Source organism: Vipera ursinii (assembly GCF_947247035.1).
Source record: "Vipera ursinii genome assembly, chromosome: 3".
Taxonomy (NCBI): domain Eukaryota; kingdom Metazoa; phylum Chordata; class Lepidosauria; order Squamata; family Viperidae; genus Vipera; species Vipera ursinii.
In genome coordinates this window covers 164,473,051-164,492,859 of record NC_139516.1, presented here as the reverse complement: position 1 = coordinate 164,492,859, position 19,809 = coordinate 164,473,051, and the positions used below count along the sequence as shown (strand labels likewise).

At 41.3% G+C, this 19,809-nt stretch overlaps 1 protein-coding gene across 3 annotated transcripts in view; it reads left to right on the top strand.

The window, feature by feature from the left end:
- Positions 1-8,557: 8,557 nt before the first annotated feature.
- Positions 8,558-19,809, top strand: part of EMILIN2 (elastin microfibril interfacer 2) — a 44,711-nt gene continuing 33,459 nt past the window's right edge. For all 3 annotated transcript variants that reach the window (XM_083357862.1, XM_083357861.1, XM_083357860.1), the window contains exons 1-2: positions 8,558-9,060; positions 13,669-13,791. In XM_083357862.1, coding sequence (XP_083213988.1) covers positions 8,945-9,060; positions 13,669-13,791 — 239 coding nt within the window. In that variant the 5' untranslated portion in view covers positions 8,558-8,944. The remainder of the gene's footprint in view (positions 9,061-13,668; positions 13,792-19,809) is intronic.

The window sequence follows — 19,809 nt, the reverse complement described above, 5'->3', positions numbered from 1 at the left end:
TGACGCAATTATTGTAGCCTTGCTACTGCCAATGGATGTGTTTTCCTTTACAGTGCAGTTAGAAATTTGGCAGCTATGTAAATATGTAAGGCTTAATATATGATATGGTTTCATCAGATATTTGTGCAGGTATCTCCACTAAAGCAATTGCATCTATAAATGAGGTACTTGTGATAAAATTTGGAAACTTAGAATGGTTTATAAGTCATAAACCATTATAAGTTTATTTATAAGTTAATATAAGTTAAGACTTGTTTGGTACTGTATTTGATTAGCACATTGTGTGATTCCAGTCATTCGTAAGCAAAAGATAATGGCTTAAAAAGTGCACAAACAAACAATTGAGTTTTATTTAATAAAACTTTAAAACAATGTCTTGGCATGATAACAAAGTGACAAGATACAAAGTAACCATCTTATTTTTTTAAATATTTCATAGAAAATGGAGGCTGTTGCTAATATAAACAAAGAAACAATAGAACAGTTTGGTATTCTGGGAACCAGGCTTGCAATCTATTCTGCAACTTAACAAGGTTATGAAGGGTGCTCTATTGAAGTATTTAACAGAGTAACAAAGTTGGAAGAGATCTTGGTGGTCTTCTAGTCCAACCCCCTGCTCAAGCAGGAAACTCTATACCAGACATGTCAAACAGAAGACCCGGGGGCCGGATCCGGCCCGCGAAGTGGTTTCATGTGGCCCACGAAGCCATCCTGGAAACAGTGAGGGAACAGCCCACACTGCCTTGGCCCTGGCCCAGAGACCCTCCTTCTGCCAGAGACCCTCAGATCTGTCCCACTCCTGCCCAGGCCCCCATAGGCACCCTTGATGCGTAGGTCATACGCACTCTAGCCACGCCCACCCAGTAGGCCACGCCCACCCTGGCCATACCCACCCGGTCCCTTGAGGGCAACCGCAATTCTGATGCGGCCCTCAAATTGAGTTTGACATCCCTGCTCTATACCATTTCAGACAAATCGTCGTCCAGTCTTTTTTAAAAAAAAAACCTCCAGTGTTGGAGCATCCACAACTTCTGAAGGCAAATCATTCCACTGATTAATTGTTCTGTCAAGAAGTTTCTTCTTAGTTCTAGGTTGGTTCTCTCCTCGATTAGTTTCCATCCATTGCTTCTTGTCCAGCCTTCAGGTGTTTTGGTTCTCTCAGAACCACTTCCCATTTAAAAAAATTATGGAGGTCGCCCCAGAGCTAATAATCAATATTATTATATTTAAAATTAAAGTTGTGGCTTTTGCTGCTACTACTGCTTCTCACAATGGATGGGATTCTAAGATATTTTTTAATATAGGCTAGCAAATAATTTTGATTTTGTGGACGCTTAAGAGGATCCTGAGGAACCCCTGTATATCGTTGGATCATGCTTAGAGAAACATTGCTCTACTGTATCAAGCTTTTTCCCAGTCTTCCATTAAAGTTCCTGTTTTTCTTCTGTAGAGGTATGCCATGTTCAGTGACTGTTGTTAAGCAAAGTGGTCGCAAAGTGGAACTGCAGTTGTGCTGATGACCTTACAGGTAGTCCTGGAGTTAAAATGGCAATTGGGACCAGAATTTCTGTTGCTAACTGATGCAATACTACAATATGTCAGATGACCGACCACATTGCTTAATATCCATAATCCCTGTAGTCCCCGATGCAGTCATTAAGTGAAAAATTGTAGGAAATTAAGCAAGTACTCCCTCTAGACCTCAGTTTTCAACAACTAAATTCAGGCAGACAAGCCAGCTGCAAGTCCCAGGTTACCTGCAAACAGGCCAGCAAGCAGGTAAACGACTACTGTCAGGTGGGACTGCTGAATGGCTGGGGAGGCATGCACAAGCACAATGGGGTTGAGGTGGCTGCTACCAGGTGGGAGGGTGTGCAAGTAATGGGGGAGGTGCAGCATGAGTGCAATGTGTCTTGGGATGATTGGTGGCAGGTGGGAGAGGGTGCGCAAGTGGCCAGGGAGGTGTGGTGTGAGTGCAGAGGGTGCTAGGGAAGTTTGGTTAAGGTGCTGGCTTAGAAACCGGGAGACTATAAATTCTAGTCCTGCTTTAGACATGAAAACCAACTGGGTGATCTTGGACCAACCATTCTCAGCCCAACCTACCCACAGGGTTGTTGTTGAGAGGGAAATAGGAGAAGGAAGTAGAATTATGTACGTTCGTCTTGTTGAGTTATTTATAAAAATAACAAATGCAGGATAACAAAAAGTTGTGATCATGTTGCGGGATGCTGCAATCATTGTGAATCAGCTCCCAAGTTCCCAAATGGTGATCATATGACTGCAAGGGAGTTGGTATGTCCAGACCTTGAGGACTGGTGCTAACCATCACTCCTTTAGCACCATTGTAGCTTTGAATAGTTGCTGAACAACTCATTAACTGAGGACTACCTGAAGTTCAGCTTTCCTTTGGTTTACAGAACTCCAAAGGTCATAAATGAGGACCCAGATTGTTGGGGGCAATAAGCTGACTTTGTAATAATGCCGCTTGGGGGGGGTGTATGAAAGCCCTAATAAGCAGACATATACATAGAATGAAGGCTACTGCTAAGCTTGTAAGCCGCCCTGAGTCTTCGGAGAAGGGCGGGATATAAATGGAATTAAAATAAAAATAAATAAATAAATAAATAAATAAATGCAAGGGCTAATCATAAAGCTACTTTTTCAGCACTATTGTAATTATGAGTGGTCACTGAAACAAAGGCAGCTACTAAACAAGGACTACCAGTATGTTTGGTTTTGTGTATTCCTCAGTTTTACAAATTTAAATACTAACAATATTATCTGTATTTTATTATGTTCTGAATTCAAGTTTCCACTCAAATTGCATGATAGCTTTTAATGTTAAAATTTATGTTTGTAAGGAACAAATAAATCCTTGTTGGTTCAATAGTAATAGCAAAACTAGCAAACATTATACTACATATGGAAAGTGTTTTTACATCTTGGGACGACTTCAAAGAAATGAAAAGAAATTAGTCGTAAGTTGAGGGCATAGGCACATTTTAGAAAATAATGTTTAGTTTCCCTCATAGCCCTAAGTAATGGGGACAAAATCCTTATGAAACAATTGATTGTTTTAAAGCTCTATTACTTCCACTATAAGAAAGAAATTGATACTTCACTATTAATTTTCTCTACTATTTTGATTATACAATAAAGCTTGCTATCTAGAATCATTGGAATTTGGATGTAATTTTCACCACAACTCAAAACAGATTGTACTTGATGGGGTAGTAAATCAAGGCAAATGTTTTCTATATACAGGCATGACAGTATTTCCTGTTATTTTGATCAAGTCACAACTGATGTTTAATCATTCAGTACTGAACATAGAAAGAGCTTCAGCAAACACATTATTTTGGCAATTACTTTGTCATAGAAGCATTTGAGTGATTTCAAAAAAGCTAAGGAAGGATTGGACCTATTTAGCATTTGGATGAGAGCCCATTGAGAAATTCCAGGGAAATGTGAAACTGGAAAAAAACTTTCCTGAGTAATGTTTTAGAGGCGCTAGAGAAAGAAAAGAGAAGTTTTAAAACTAGTAAATTCATACTTGGCGAGTAGCTGTTCTTTTTAATGGCTGCCTGAGATGAAAAAATGTGTAAAGGAACATACCAAGAATCCTTCTTTCCTTTCATTCTTGATTTCTTTGAGCTGTTATAAGTAATATAGTTTGCAGGACCTTTAAAAGAGAATTATAGTAAATTAAAAATAGAATGTTCCTGTGCTAATCTAACACAACTTATTAAGGCATGGTCTCATCCTGAGGCATCTGATAAATTTTGACAAATTTGAAGGCCTGGTGGTCTTATATCCAGCAGAAGTACAAGGAGGTGCTGCAAGCGCTCTCTCTCTCTCTCCCTCTCTCTCTCTCTCTCTCTCTCTCTCTCTCTCTCTCTCTCTCTCTCTCTCTCATTAATGTCACCCATTTGTTTATATAGTGAAAGCTTGTGATGTGCCTCTGTTCATACATGCAACCCTCCTATCTGAAGATGGAATGAGAAATTACATTCTCTTTTTTGTGGTCCATTTAGACCAGGGGTGTCAAACTCAATTTCATTGAGGGCCGCATCAGCATTGCAGTTGCCCTCAGGGGGCCAGGTGGGTGTGGCCAGGGTAGGCATGGCCTGCTGGGTGGGCATGGCTAGAGTGTGTATGGCCTACTGGGTGGGCGTGGCCAGCTCTACATCATTGGCATCAAGGGTGCCTATGGGGGCCTGGGCAGGAGTGGGACAGATCTGAGGGTCTCTGGCAGGAGGGGGGTCTCTGGGCCAGGGCCAAAGCAGTGGGGGCCATTCCCTCACTGTTTCCAGGATGGCTTCGCGGGCCACATGAAACCACTTCACGGGCCAGATCTGGCCCCCGGGCCTTGTGTTTGACATGTCTGATTTAGACGTTTGAAATACAGATGTGTTTATATACAGCTGTTGAAGAATCAAGAATCAGGTAGTCTTCTGGTTCTGAAGGCAATTCGGACTGGAATTACCATTGTTAAATGGTGTGATCATAAAGTGCAACGTCATACAGCTGTATCACTTAGCAACAAATGCTAGTTGCCACACAAGTCATGAAGTGAGAAGCAGCAGTGAGCCTAGGTAAGGAGCATGGAAGTGCTGCAGGGGGGGGAGATTGACGAGGCCCTGGTACAAGCCTTACATGAGTTGGGTGAGGCTGGGGATGAGGGGTGCTGTGGCAGGGCACAAGCACAGGAAGGCCAGGAGGGGGATGGCTTAGTGGGATGCAAGGATAGGAAGATCAGGGAATGGGTGGTGCAGCAAAGCCCAAGGTTAGGTAGACCAGTGATAGATGGTGCAGCAGGGAAGCCAGGGGATGGATAGTGCAGTGGAGCCCATGTGCTGGGAGATTTGGAGGGACATATCTGAGTGACTTATGACCTTCCTTGCCAATTTCCCCATTAACTTTGTTTGCCAAGAGCCCAAGTAGTGATCACATGAGTGCAAAGATGATGCGATGGCTGGAACTTCAAGGACAAGCATTATGTACCACTCAGCACTATCCCAACAGTCACTGAATGACTGGTCAGTAAGTCAGTAAGAATTCAAGTATGTAACTTCAATAGAAGTACAGTATTGCACTTATTGGTAATTCTGTATTGGTATTATTGGTCATGATTTATGAAATTTGGCTAGCATGTTTATGCTCTGTGTACATATGTTCAAACATTAATACTTTAGAAAACTGCTTATTCAAGCTAGTAACATCAGCATTAACTCCTCATTCCTTTCCTCCTATTTATTAAAGATATAATTTTAAAAACATATTTACACTATGATGCTGTTCTATTCTTGCCATCAAGTAAGCTCCATTGAACTCTAGGGAACATACTATTATATTGCCTAAAGATGTACTAGATTGTATTATTAATTATATGCATGCCATTCCATTTACCAGATTTCACACATTTGTCATATTTTTTTTCCTTTCAAAATAAAAACACATGCACATTCTGCAATTTGTTATAGCCTATGCTGTCACTATTTTCCTCATCAAAACTTCTAGCTCAGTTAAAGGCGTTGTTGTTAGCTGCGAAGTCGTGTCCGACCCATTGCAACCCCATGGACAACGTTCCTCCAGGCCTTCCTGTCCTCTACCATCTTCTGGAGTCCATTTAAGCTCACGCCTACTGCTTCAGTGACTCCATCCAGCTACCTCATTCTCTGTCATCCCCTTCTTCTCTTGCCCTCAATCTTTCCCAGCATTTGGCTCTTCTCCAGTGAGTCCTTCCTTCTCATTAGGTGGCCAAAGTATTTGAGTTTTAGCTTCAGGATCTGGCGTTCTAAAGAGCAGTCAGGGTTGATCTCCTCTAGGACTGACCGGTTGGATCGCCTTGCAGTCCAAGGGACTCGTAGGAGTCTTCTCCAGCACCATAGTTCAAAGGCCTCAATTCTTTGCCACTCAGCCTTTCTTATGGTCCAACTTTCACTGCCATACATTGCAACTGGGAAGACCATAGCCTTGACTATACGCACTTTTGTTGACAGGGTGATATCTCTGCTTTTTTGTGTGCTGTCTAGATTTGCCATGGCTTTCCTCCCAAGGAGCAAGCGTCTTTTAATTTCTTGGCTACAGTCCCCATCTGCAGTGATCTTGGAGCCCAGGAAAATAAAATCTGTCAGTACCTCCATTTCTTCCCCATCTATTTGCCAGGAATTGAGAGGGCCGGATGCCATGATCTTGGTTTTCTTAATGTTAAGTTTCAACCCAACTTTTGCACTCTCCTTCTTCACCCGCAACAAGAGGCTCTTTAGTTCCTCTTCACTTTCTGCCATTAGAGTGGTATCATCTGCATATCTTAGGTTGTTGATATTTCTCCCGGCAATCTTAATTCCAACTTTTGATTCATCTAGCCCTGCCTTTCTCATGATGTGCTCTGCATATAAGTTAAATAGGCAGGGCGACAGTATACAGCCTTGCCAGACTCCTTTCCCAATTTTGAACCAATCAGTGCTTCCGTGTCCAGTTCTCACTGTTGCTTCTTGGCCCACATATAGGTTTCTCAAGAGACAAATGAGATGGTCTGGTACTCCCATCTCTTTAAGAACTTGCCACAGTTTGTAGTTAACCACACAATCAAAGGCTTTAGCATAGCCAATGAAGCAGAAGTAGATGTTTTTCTGGAACTCCCTAGCTTTCTCCATGATACAGCGTATGTTGGCAATTTGATCTCTAGTTCCTCTGCCTCTTCAAAATCCTGCCTGTACTTCTGGTAATTCTCAATCCACATACTGCTGGAGTCTAGCTTGTAGGATTTTAAGCATAACTTTACTAGCATGTGAAATGAGTGCAATGGTGTGATAGTTTGAACATTCTTTGGCACTGCCTTTCTTTGGAATTGGAATGTAAACTGATCTTTTCCAATCCTGTGGCCACTGTTGAGTTTTCCAAATTTGCTGGCAAATTGAGTGTAACACTTTTACTGCATCGTCTTTTAAGATTATGAATAGCTCAGCTGGAATACTGTCACCTCCACTAGCTTTGTTGTTGCTCAGCTTTCCTAAGGCCCACTTAACTTCACATTCTAGGATGTCTGGCTCGAGGTCAGTGACCATCTCATCGTGGTTATCAGGGACGTTAAGCTCATTCTTGTATAGTTCTGTGTAACTTTGCCATCTCTTCTTAATGTCTTCTGCCTCTGTTAGGTCCCTGCCATTTCCTTCTCCAGTGGATCACGTGTTATCAGAACTCTCTGCTATGACTGGTAGAAAACCTTAAATTCTTTCTTCAAAGTATATTAAAAACTAGCTTTAAAATTACTAATACAAACAAATATTTATTGAGATGGAGCCTATGTGTAATTGCTTTTCATGGAGCAAATATTTCCTCACAACGTACAAATGTGTCCTAATTTATATTCAAAACATCTTCTACATCCAAAGTAGTAATTTTCATGCCTTCAAGGACATTGTTCTGTTATACTGAACTAATTTCTTATTTCAAGTTTTGAAGAGCCAGGGTGGTGCAATGGTTAGAATGCAATATTGCAGGCTAATTCTGCCAACTGCCAGAAGTTCAATTCTCACCAACTCAAGGTTGATTCAGCCTTCCATCCTTCTGAGGTCGGTAAAATGAGGGCCCAGATTGTTGGGGGGCAATATGCTGACTCTGTAAACCGCTTAGAGAGGGCTGTAAAGCACTATGAACCTGTATATAAGTCTAAGTGATATTGCTATTGCTATTGCAAATTGTTGTCAACAAGCATATAGTTCTAAGTTTATTCAGCTAGACAAGTTTGCATGCTTTTGTTCAGTAACTTTGTATTTGATGTAAAAGCAGATGATTAATGAGATTTCTTCAAGTAAGAGGTCTTATGACTGTGCAAAAGTTTGCAGATTATTACAATAATTAGACTTTTTAAAGAAATGAACCATAATGTATCTTCAAGGTATGACAGCAAAATAAAGTGTGCAGCATATGCATGCCTTTAAAGGATAAGGAACTTTCTTTGGCCTATCTATGTACTACTAAAACACTTATTGTCATGACTCATGACCTTTAAATGGGGAAAATGCTGCATCACGGGGCAACAGTTTTTGAGCCAAGGCATCTCGAAGTGACTTTCTTACGGAATATGTCCAAAATCCTGAAACAATGTCCCAAGGAGGCAGGGGTTGTCTAGCTGCTTACTAAAGTGCCTAAACATACTGAGCGCTTGTTTTGGACGTGTTTGCTGCATTGTGTAAGAGTATTCTTGGAAAAGGAAAAGGTTCAACCAGTCCTCAACTGAATGGAACGAAAAGGGCCAGGGAGGGGACGGTTTGGAAACTAAAACTCCTTCTGGTCGGAAACTCGCAAAGCTTTCCCCAGCAGAGAGAGATTAAAGAGGCCTCCTGACAAAGGGCTCCGTAAGCGAGGGGATGGAGGCGAGGCATCCGGGGTGCTTGCGTGACTGCTCGAAGAGCCAGGAATAGGCACCAGTCTCAAACCCTTCACTACCACTTAGTTTCTCACAGCCACCACACGCTGTTTCTCCTCAACTCTCCACACGCTCTTCTCAGAAGAACGCCGAGAGCAATTTGTGCCTTTCTGCTTAGCAAGAATGAGAAAGGGTTGCACGCTGTTTGGTCAGAGAAGAAGGGGGGGTGGAGGAGGAGGAGGAGATGGAGGCTAGCCACCCTTCGGGTAGGATGTGCGAACCGGAGGGCGGAAACTTTGGAGGAAGAAGAAGGGAAGAAGCGAGCGGGCTGAAGGGAGAGTCGGTGGGATTTCTTGCGCCGGTGGAAAATCTCAGCGGGAGAACTGAACCGAAGTGAAGCAAAAAAAAAAGTGGCGGGAGAAGAGAAAAGGCGTGTTAAGAAGCGACGAAGCGACGAACAGAGTAGCCAGCGGGCAGGCGAATCCCACCACAGCGGCTCTGCATCTTCTTCACGCCTCGTCGCTTCCCACGCGAGTCAAGTGAGCGGGTGGCGCGCCAGTTCGAGCGGAAATGGAGCTGCTTGGGAAGCCCTTCGGCTGCGCTGTGGCGCTCGTCTTGTCTCTCGGGGGCTGCCTCAGTCTGGTCTCCCCCCACTCGGCTCCAGGTCGTTCGGGCGCCAGAAACAAGTAAGACTCCTTCCGCCCCTCCGACCCGGCTTTCCCCAATCCACCTTCCCTTCTCCGGGCCTCGGGAAAACTATTTGAACATTTCAGGTCTGCCTCTGGGCCGCGTACAGAGACCTCTGGGGGCTCACAGATGATTTCCCTGCCATTTGCAATGCTGCAGGGTGAACAATGTAAAACCCAGAGTCGACGGGTGGAGTTCCCCCGTCTCTTGGATACCCGCTGACTCCCGGCTTTTCTCCCTGGTCTTGACAGGTCGGAAGAGGCGAGGTCAGAGGCGAGTTTGATACTCTCTTCTCTGTTATGTATTAAGCTACCCACTACACAACATTCTCAAACCTGCCAGTTTGGAGCAAATGGTGGCAAAATGGAGAATGGGTGGATTGGCGAGCCTAGGGAACCTCTTCCCTGATCCATGTAGTCAGTTACACCTTCTGGGCTGGGAAGCACGGCCTGCCGGAGCTGCCATCTTCTGAAAGAACTTGGGCTGAGTTCACACGTGCCTTCCATGAGTTTCCGTGTACGACTTGAATTGGCTGATTCCTTCTACAACGTTTATTTTGTGATTCATTTCTTCCTTTTGAATATTTGTACAGTGTCATGCCTTTGACTGAATTTAGAGCTCTGGTTCCTTTTTAGCCAACCCAAAACAGTTCGCCTGCCACTGAATTTCAGTACCAGTCAGGTACTTCTGCTTATTTTGACATTGTTGTGCTTTGTCCCCGCCCGCCCACCAATGACTTAAGGTTAGGATTATTGATTGACACCTGACAGTTCTCCAATGAATTTATGTACATACAATGTACATACAATGAATTTATGTCATACGAATCTATGGCAGGCCAAATTTTCTGGACAAATGATTTTAGCCCTAGTGGCTAACAAAAAACAAACAACAGTGGAACCAATTGCAATGAATGCAGCGTATGCACTCTTCAGCACACAATCCAATAGTTATTCTCTATGTGATATCTAAATTCAGATTGTGCTTCTTGTCAGTTGGAGATTATTATTTCTGATAGCAAAAGAATATTCTCTGCTGTTTCTATAACGTATGAATACTATCAGGCTGGTCTTCCCTTTGGTGAAAACACATGTTGACATTGCTTAGACTATATGTTTAGCTGTCAAAGTGTCTTGTCTTTATTTATTAAATTTATATGTCACCCATCTTGCCATCCAGAGATGGCATTTTTTTATTGGTTAATCAAGGAGAGCCCAATCATCAATTGATATCAGTAATACTTGAGTTCTTTTGAACATGAATTTAGTGCTATTCCCAGACAGCACTAAACATGTTCCAAAGCAGAATGAGCACCCTGGATGCAATATTTATCACACTTGGAATACTGCATCCAGTTTTGGTCACCACAATATAAAAAAGATGTTGAGACTCTAGAAAGAGTGCAAAGAAAAGCAACAAAGATGAGGGGACTGGATGATAAAACATACAAAGAACAGTTGCAGGAACTGTGTATCTCTAGTTTAATGAATAAAAGGACTAGGGGTGATATGATAGCAGTGTTCCAATATTTGAGGGGCTGCCACATAGAAGAGAGGATCAACCTATTCTCCAAAGCACTTGAAGGCAAGACAAGAAGCAATGGATAGAAACTAATCAAGGAGAGGACCAATCTAGAAGTAAGGACAAATTTCCTGACAGTTTGAACAATTAATCAGTGGAACAACCTGCCTCCAGAAGTTGTGAATGCTCCAACATTGGAAATTTTTAAGAAGAGACTGGACAACCATTTGTATGAAATGGTATAGGGCAGGGGTCGGCAACCTCGGCTCTTTTATGACTCGTGGACTATGCTGGCTCAGGAATTCTGGGAGTTGAAGTCCACGAGTCATAAAAGAGCCGAGGTTGCCGACCCCTGGTATAGGGTTTCCTGCTTGAGCAAGGGTTGAATTAGAAGACCTCAAAGGTCCCTTCTACCTCTGTTATTCTATTATTCCCTCTTTACAATCTGGATTGGAAATAATCAAGGAACAAGAATCCAAGAGCTCTAAGAGGATTTATTATAAATAAAATAAAAGTTACAATACAATTCAAGCAAGTATCTATTCTCAAATGGAACAAGTATATATAGGTAGTTTTAGGGCAGCAAAACACTTGTCTATTTTCTCCTACTGTTTCTATGGAGAGTGCTAGATACGCTCTTAGCATTTAGCAATATCAATGGCATTTAGGCTTATATACCACTCCATTGGGCTTTACAGCACTCTCTGAGCAGTTTACAAAGCCATGATATTGCCCCCCAAAATATAGGTCCTCATTTTATCAACATCGGAAGGATGGAAGTCTGAGTGCCCCATCAGGATTGAACTCCAGGCTGTGGGCAGAGTTTGCCTGCATTCTAACTGCTGCACCACCAGGGCTCTTCTTTTGTAATAGGCAAAAAAAATAGAAAAAAGAGTATGGAGTATGTCCTGCCATGGTTATGTGCAAGCAGGGAAAAGTCCTGAGTAGAGCCGAATGCCTCTTGCTACTGGGAGTTGTAGAGTGAGGATAAAGCAGTTGGAAATGGTACTGTGCAGATGTATAAGATAAAAAAGTACACAGTTACACTGTACGCATTAAGATATGTTTCATCTATCTATGCTTACATGAAGAAGCCATAATTTACTAGGTGCCTCTGTTTTGCTAATATCCCATAGTCAAATGAAAATGTATATCAGTGTTCCATATTTTGGTATTCGCCAGATGTGAAACTATAGCTTCCATAATCCTCAGCCTGATTTACAGCATACACTGTAAAGACACCAAATTTGTGAACATTGTCTTAGATGACTTTATTAAGTGTTCTTTAATTTTATCACATTTTTGTCGTTCCATCTAGATAGTGTTGACATCTGAAGTAATGATTTCAATAGAAATTTATGTTTCACTTTGTCTTTCTAAATGGTATTCCAGTTGGGGATGAGATTTTTTTGGTAGTCTCTCTTGCAGGAGGTCATCCGAGTAGGCAGGTGTAATTGTTGAGCTACCCCCATGTCACTTTTGTGTCTATTGTTCCTCATTTATATAAAAAGTTGTGTGAAAAATCTACATTACTTTAGATAGCACTTTATTTATTTATTTTTTATTTTAATTCCATTTATATCCCGGCCTTCTCCGAAGACTCAGGGCGGCTTACAAGCTTAGCAGTAGCCTTCATTCTATGTATATGCCTGATTATTAGGGCTTTCACACACACCCCAAGCGGCATTATTACAAAGTCAGCTTAATTGCCCCCAACAATCTGGGTCCTCATTTTACTTGGCACTGGAAACCTACCATTTTTGTATAACATTTATATGTAGTCCTCTACTTACAACCATTTGTTTAGTGACAGTTCAGAGTTTCTGAATGGCACTGAAAAAAGTTACTTATGACCAGTTTTCACATTTACGACCATTGCAGCATCCCCATGGTCACGTGATCAAAATTTGCTTGGCAACTCGTGTGTATTTATGACACTTGCACTGTTCTGGAGTCACATGATCACCATTTATAATCTTCCCAGCTAACTTCCAACAAGCAAAGTCAATAGGGGAAGCCTGGTTCACATAACAACCTCAGTGATTTGCTTAACAACTTTCACAATGGTTCGAGTCAGGGATGTCCAATCTTGGCAACAACAAGACATTTGGACTTCAACTCCCAGTTGGGTGAGGAATTCTGAAAGCTGAAGTCCACAAGTCTAAACGTTGGCAAAGCTGGACATCCCTGGTTTACAAAAAATAATTTGTTTTAAAAATAATAAATATATCTACTGTTTTGGAGACTTGAATTCTTGAATGCCTGTTCATGCTTTTTCCAGGGCTATTGTTATTGAGAGTAGCCTGACACTTAAGTTTTTTTTGTTGTAGTTGAATGTTTCAAAATTTTATTAAGCAAAATTCCACACAGATGGCAATACTTAATCTTTAAAGAAAAGAATAGAGTTCTATTAGAATAGGAAAATTTAATTCCATCAAGCAAAACAGTAAACAAAGGTATTGAAATCTGATTTATGTACTTAAAATATTTGCCTTTTTTCATTTAGTTTCCTACAGTTGTTTGGCATGCAGAGTTTGCATCGTGATGTATTTGTATCATTATTACTCCACCTGTTCTCACCCCCACAGACACTGTTTGACCCACTGATAATCAGCCACAGCTTATAAAACATAAACGTTACATTAGTCCTTAAGTAAAACCATATTATGATTTAGCACAATGTGTACGAATCCTGTCTCTTTTGCATTTTGGAATGGGATTTATGTCTCCGTATCTCAAAATACAAAAACACAAATTCTGTGTCTACTTATCTGGGAACATGGCTCATCTTGCATTTGAGTAGACATACATAAAATGAGCTCTTATCCTCATACATTCTGTTAGTCTCTGAATTTTATTTAACTCCTATATTTGCATCCAAAAAGAACACATGCATTATAGCTAGAGGATCTTCTGTGTTCCTCATGTGTTGGACCAGTGGTAGGAAGTGGAAGAAAATAATTGCTTCTCTGCTTTGATTCTCTCTTGGGTAAAACATTTGACCAATGTTACATATTTGATTTAGACAAATAGTTTAATAGTATGTACTGTAATGTGTGCCTTTTCTGTTCTTGCTGTCTCTACAGAAACTGGTGTGCCTACGTAGTGAACAAGAATGTGAGCTGCTCTGTGCTGGATGGCACTGAAAGTTTTGTTCAAGTTCAGCATGTATGTCTTTGGAACCAAGAACCCTGCCCACATGCTCCTGTGTAAGTAAGAATACCAATCTAGAATGGGGGAATATTTGATTATCTTTTTCAGCAAAGCAGTATGGCCATAAGCAGCATATCATGAGGATCTGTACCATTTTTTTAAAAAAAAAATTGAAACTGCAGCATAAAATATTTATATTATAGTCCAAGACAGCTGAAGCAAATTAGAGAAGTTGACTCAATAAATCATTGAACAATTTATTGTTACATTATTCAGACTAAAGAAGGAAATTGCACAAATATTATAATTACATAACTAATTTAAGACTAATACCAGATAAGAGTTTTTTCATAATACTTCAATCAGAGTTAACATATTTAGTACCTAGCGTTTTGTTCAGTTTACTGTTCAATCTGTGTGACCGCTTGTTGGTGGAAACAATTTTATTTTTCAGCTTTTATGTTTTTCATTTGCAGGTTGCAGGTATCCTGAGCAGTCATAAACTTTGTTGTAAATCACTAGCAGTCTTTGAAATAATTGGGATGAAGCCAAAATATACCCATAATTTTTAGTCTGTGTGTTTGAAATGTGTGTTCCCTTGATATCCAGAAATACATATTTTGGAATGTAAAGTGTTACACTTTTATTAAATAGAAACCACAAACCCATTGGAAGAGTTGTGAAAATAGAAATCTTAGCTAGCCATCTGACCAACAGCTAGCCATTTGGAAGTAGTGGCAGGGGATCGATGTCAGACTGATGTGAACAGCATAATAACACAAGCCTCACCCCCTTTTTTTTGCATGTGTGACAACACATGCTCAAAAGAGGCAGAACTTGTAGTGAAACTTCATGGTATTGTTTTCATCAGAATAATCCTGTGGGTGCCATTGCATCTGTCCAAGTGGATCTTCTATGAAATATAGTACCAGAAACCATTCCATTACTTTGTTCTCAAATTGAGAAATACTTAGAAGATACTTTATTCCCATATTTGAGAAAGTATAGCAAGTAAATCACACTGTTTCAATGCCAAGAGTCTTGACTATGGTACATAGTCTTGGTCTGGCTCTCAATCTACTAACCCCAATTTTTGTAATATTCTGAATTTCAAATATAAAATTATATCTAAAGCAATAGCAGAATTGCAAATGTGATTGTAACTAGCTTGTTGCTGACAAGGGAAGTGGCAGTGTGACTAATGGAAGGCACAGGATCCCTCTGTCTTTTCTTTATGTCAGTTGCCTCTCTTCTAATTAAGGATTTGGGGATTTGTTTGCCAAACAGGTAAGGCAAAGTGTCTGAGTTGTTCCTGGAAAAAGTAGGGAAGAAGTGTGAACTGTCCTGTCTGCTTCTCTAACTGCCTCCAGACACAAAAGTTCAGCTGTGGTTGATGAATCCCATGATATCACCATAGGTGCATTTTAACCTCGAAAATATGTGTCCAACTACGGCTTGAGAATTCTAAAAGAATGTAAGGAGGGTATATATTATATACTCTTTCCCAGGGGTGGGATTCAAATATGTGAACAACCAGTTCTATGTGTGGATGCCGCTTCCGGAAGTCCATTCTGGGCCTGGGCAACAAAGAATTAGCTACCGGTTCTGCTGAACTGGTGCGAACTGGCTGAATCCCACCACTGCTCTTTCCCTGTGGTGTTTTTTTTTCCTTTTGTGTCTTTTCCTCTGTAAATTACTTTTACCATAATCAGTACTACTTAAAAGAAATTTTCTGTTGACTGGGTTGAAACAATGTAAAGCTACATACTCAGAAGTGGAAATAAAACTCTCCAGTTTCCTTTTTAGCTTATAAAAGGGAAAGAAGGGGAGGGAGGAATACCTGAGGCTAAGATGTTACCTTACATCAGACATGTCAAACACAAGGCCTGGGAGCCGGATCCGGCCCGCGAAGTGGTTTCATGTGGCCCGCGAAGCCATCCTGGAAACAGTGAGGGAACAGCCCCCACTGCCTTGGCCCAGAGACCCTCCTTCTGCCAGAGACCCTCAGATCTGTCCCACTCCTGCCCAGGCCCCCATAGGCACCCTTGATGCGAACGATGTAGAGCTGGCCACGCCCACCCAGTAGGCCATACACACTCTAGCCACGTCCACCCAGTAGGCCACGCCCACCCAAGCCACACCCACCCGGCCCCCTGAGGGCAACCGCAGCGCTGATGCGGCCCTCAATGAAATTGAGTTTGACACCCCTGCCTTACATGAACATGAACAAACTTGGATAAGGGTTACATTTGAACAAACAGCATTACGTATGCATCAATTTCTAACATATCTCTGTCTTTATAGGTGAAGAATTATATCATTTTTAATAATGCATTCAAATAGCCCAATATGTTTTAAAATACACACAAGAAAATATTGTTGGAGAAGTACTAGAATGTACCAGAAAGAACCAGGAATAGATTTTTTATATATTCTAGCTTATTAACTAAGGCATTAAGTATTGAAAAGACAGAAGATGTAAAGTATTTTAAACACGTATTTCAGTCTTTTGAGATTTTTGTTTATAAATCCCAGATTGCTGGGTGGAATGAACTTTTCATCTTACATCCTCTGACCTAATATTACTTATCTCTATCTACAAAGAGCAACAACACACCTCTTTTATCTTATTTGCACAGAGGTTTATACTCTTATGCATCATTCACAACTAACCATGAAGTTCACACTAGTTTCCCTTTTGTCCAAATGAAACATAGACATCTGTATTTGAGCTTTAATGTTACTTGATGTTTTAAAGAAGAGGATAATGCTCTGTTAATGTTTAAAATGATAATAGAGTGCAAATATAAAAATTTCACAATGAATAACTTCATGTAGCGGTATAATTGAATGGCTTAGTGTTGCTGGCTTAATGTTCTCTCCATCATGGTGACCCATAATCCTTATTATATGACTTTATATGCTTTGAAAAATGGACCATACTCTCTGGATGTAATATATATATTCCAGACTCCGCTTTGTTTTAGCATATTTATGACTTGCTTGCTATGGTCCCTCATTCTCATGTAGTAGATGGTGTCCTTTTGAATAAGGGGGTTAACTTGCCCAAAAGAACTTCAGGTTAATTCAGTGCATGCAAAGAAGAGGAAGAGGCTCATTGCTCTGCTTCTTATTCATGATTATTTTGGAAGAAAGGAAGGATAATTCACTAGCAGACAGCATTACTTGCACATGCAGAAAGTTGGTTGAACACATTGCATGCAGCTGGAAGGGTGAATACATTCAGTTTTCCTTTGGTCAGTTCCTGCTTTAAAATTATATACAAGCCAGAAATGGAAGTTTTGACCAAATTAGCTGATTGAAGCCAGTTATAAATCCTGACGTTATTTAATTGGCTTATTTAACTAAATTGCAGAAAGAATAGAAAAAAATGAGCCCAGTGTTTTTTTCCCCCCATGGGTTTCTTTTTATTCTGGCACATGTATTTTACTAAGATAATACTGTGTAATGTTGTAAACACCCTCTGAAAAACTTAAAGCTACATTTTTCTATGAATAAGTTTTATATAATTTATAATACTGTAGTATACAAAGTTCATAAAAACAGAGCATACATATTCATTATACTACAGAATGGCTGGAGAGCCTGCTTGGTGTAGTAATTAAGGCACCAGGCTAGAAGCCAGGAGACAGTGAATTCTAGTCCTGCCTTAGGCACGCACCCAAACGGGTGACCTTGGGCCAGTCACTCTCTCAGTTCAAGGAAGGAGACAATGGCAAGCCACTTTCCAAAAACCTTGCCCAAAAAATTGAAGGGACCAGCCCAGGAACCAAATTAAAGGCAACCTCCCCAACAACTTGACTACTAGCATTTCTCTCCTAGTGTATGTTGCAATTTAAAAAAAATGAACAAAGAAAGCAATACATTGGAAAACAAAGTCAGAACTTTCTGTTCATATGATAAGTTCTCAAGATATGTATTATCACATCTCTTGATGCCACTATATTTGATTTCAGGAAGGCAGTGCATCTTTTCAAGAGAAACCTTAGATCTCAATGAAAAACACAGGTGGTAGATGTTATAACTTCAAACACTCCTGTAAACTATCACAGAATGTTTCTAAAGGAAACTAACAATTAAGAAACCACAATATGTTTCTAAAGGAAACAATTAGGAAATCCCCAATAGACTTTAAAGGGGATCTTTAACTCTTCTGTGAAAAAAAGCTTTAAAAAGTACCCCTGATCCTCTGGATAATTGGAACACTTTAAATAGTACAATGCTTGCCTTTGTGTGATTTTAGTTTCTCATGCTTTATAGTTAAAAACACAGTTTGTTAAATCTCATGGGAAATATGATTCCATGGTTTGGGAATGTTTTAACTGCTGTGGATTCAGCAATAAGGGAGTGGTTCTGTTTTCAGCAGTTACATAACACTTCACATTTCTACTGTGTTCTGCAATAAGCCCATTTGTGCACTGATGTGGAAAAGATTCTCTTCTCCATAAGGGGTAGAGCTATTTGGCTGAATGCAAGGAAATAATGTGTGTGTGTGCATTAGATAGCTCATGGCCCATTAGGTCATTCTTCTTTCCACATATAATAGAGGCATGCACCATTTTCCTTCCCCTCATGACCTTCAGGAGAGTCCCAGTGAAGCCTCTTCCTCCTCCTCCTCCTCAGCTGACCTGTAGAACTCAGCTGACCTTTGTTGGGGGAAGGGGGAACAAAAAACTAAGGAAAACTGACTCCCCACTCCCTATTCTCCACCCTCTCTCAGGTGAGGAAGAGGTCCTCCCATTATTGGCATTCCTACCCAACCCTGCCTCACCAACTGGCATCTCACTTGCTCTCTGTTCATTCCTCTTTTCACATAAAATATAGGCTTGTGCCATTTTCCCTCCCATCACAACCTTCAGGAGAGCCCTAGGTGAAGCCTCCTCCTCCTCAGCAGAACTGTGGAGCTGTAGGCCTCTTTCTGGAGGAAGGAAGGACCAAGGGAGCTGTGGACCATGAGGAAAACTCTACCACTACTCCCAATTCCAGCCTGTCCCCAAGAGACTCCTCCCTCCATGGAAAAAGAGATTTCACCTTTTGACCCCCATAAATCAGTAGACTAAGTACTGAGTGAAACATCGTCCTTAAGAAAAATATACTGAGGTTGTTTTGTTAGGATAGTGATTTTCATGAGTGTGTGTGTGTGTGTGTGTGTGTTAAAGACATGAAAAGAACAGACTTTAAAATCGCAACAGTTTTATTGATATTTATTTATTTATTTATTTAATTTATATACCGCCCTTCTCTCAAGAGACTCAGGGCGGTGAACAGGGCAATACATAAAAATAGGATACAAAAATTAAAATTATTAAAACATAATTAAACAATGCCCATAAATAATACAGATTTAAAATTGAAGTAGTAATAAAATCCCACCCCGTCCCATCAGGCCAGGCCCGCTTGTTTAAAAAGATGGGTTTTAAGATCGCGCCGGAAGGAGCGGAGATCGGGCGCCATCCGGAGCTCTACCGGAAGATGGTTCCATAAATCCGGTGCACCCACAGAGAATGCTCTCCCCCTGGGGGCCACCAGTCGGCATTCTTTGACCGGCGGCACCCTGAGGAGGCCCTCTCTGTGGGATCGTACTGGGCGGAGGGAAGTTGACACCGGCTGCAGGTGCTCCCCAAGGTATTCTGGACCCATGCCATGGAGGGCTTTGTAGGTCATAACCAACACCTTGAACCTCACCCGGAAGACAACTGGCAACCAATGCAGCTCGCGGAGCAAAGGTGTAACACGGGAGTATCGGGAAACCCCCGATACAACTCTCGCGGCTGCATTCTGTACCAGTTGGAGCCTCCGAGTGGTCTTCAAGGGTAGCCCCATGTAGAGAGCGTTGCAGTAATCAAGACGAGAGGTCACGAGCGCATGAGTGACCGTGCGCAAGGCATCCCGGTCTAGATAGGGCCGCAACTGGCGCACCAGGCGAACCTGGGCGAATGCCCCCCTAGTCACAGCTACAATATGGTCTTCTAAGGAAAGTTGTGCATCCAGTGAGGACTCCCAAGTTGCGAGCCCTATCTACAGGAGGTAATGACTCACCCCCCATAATGAGG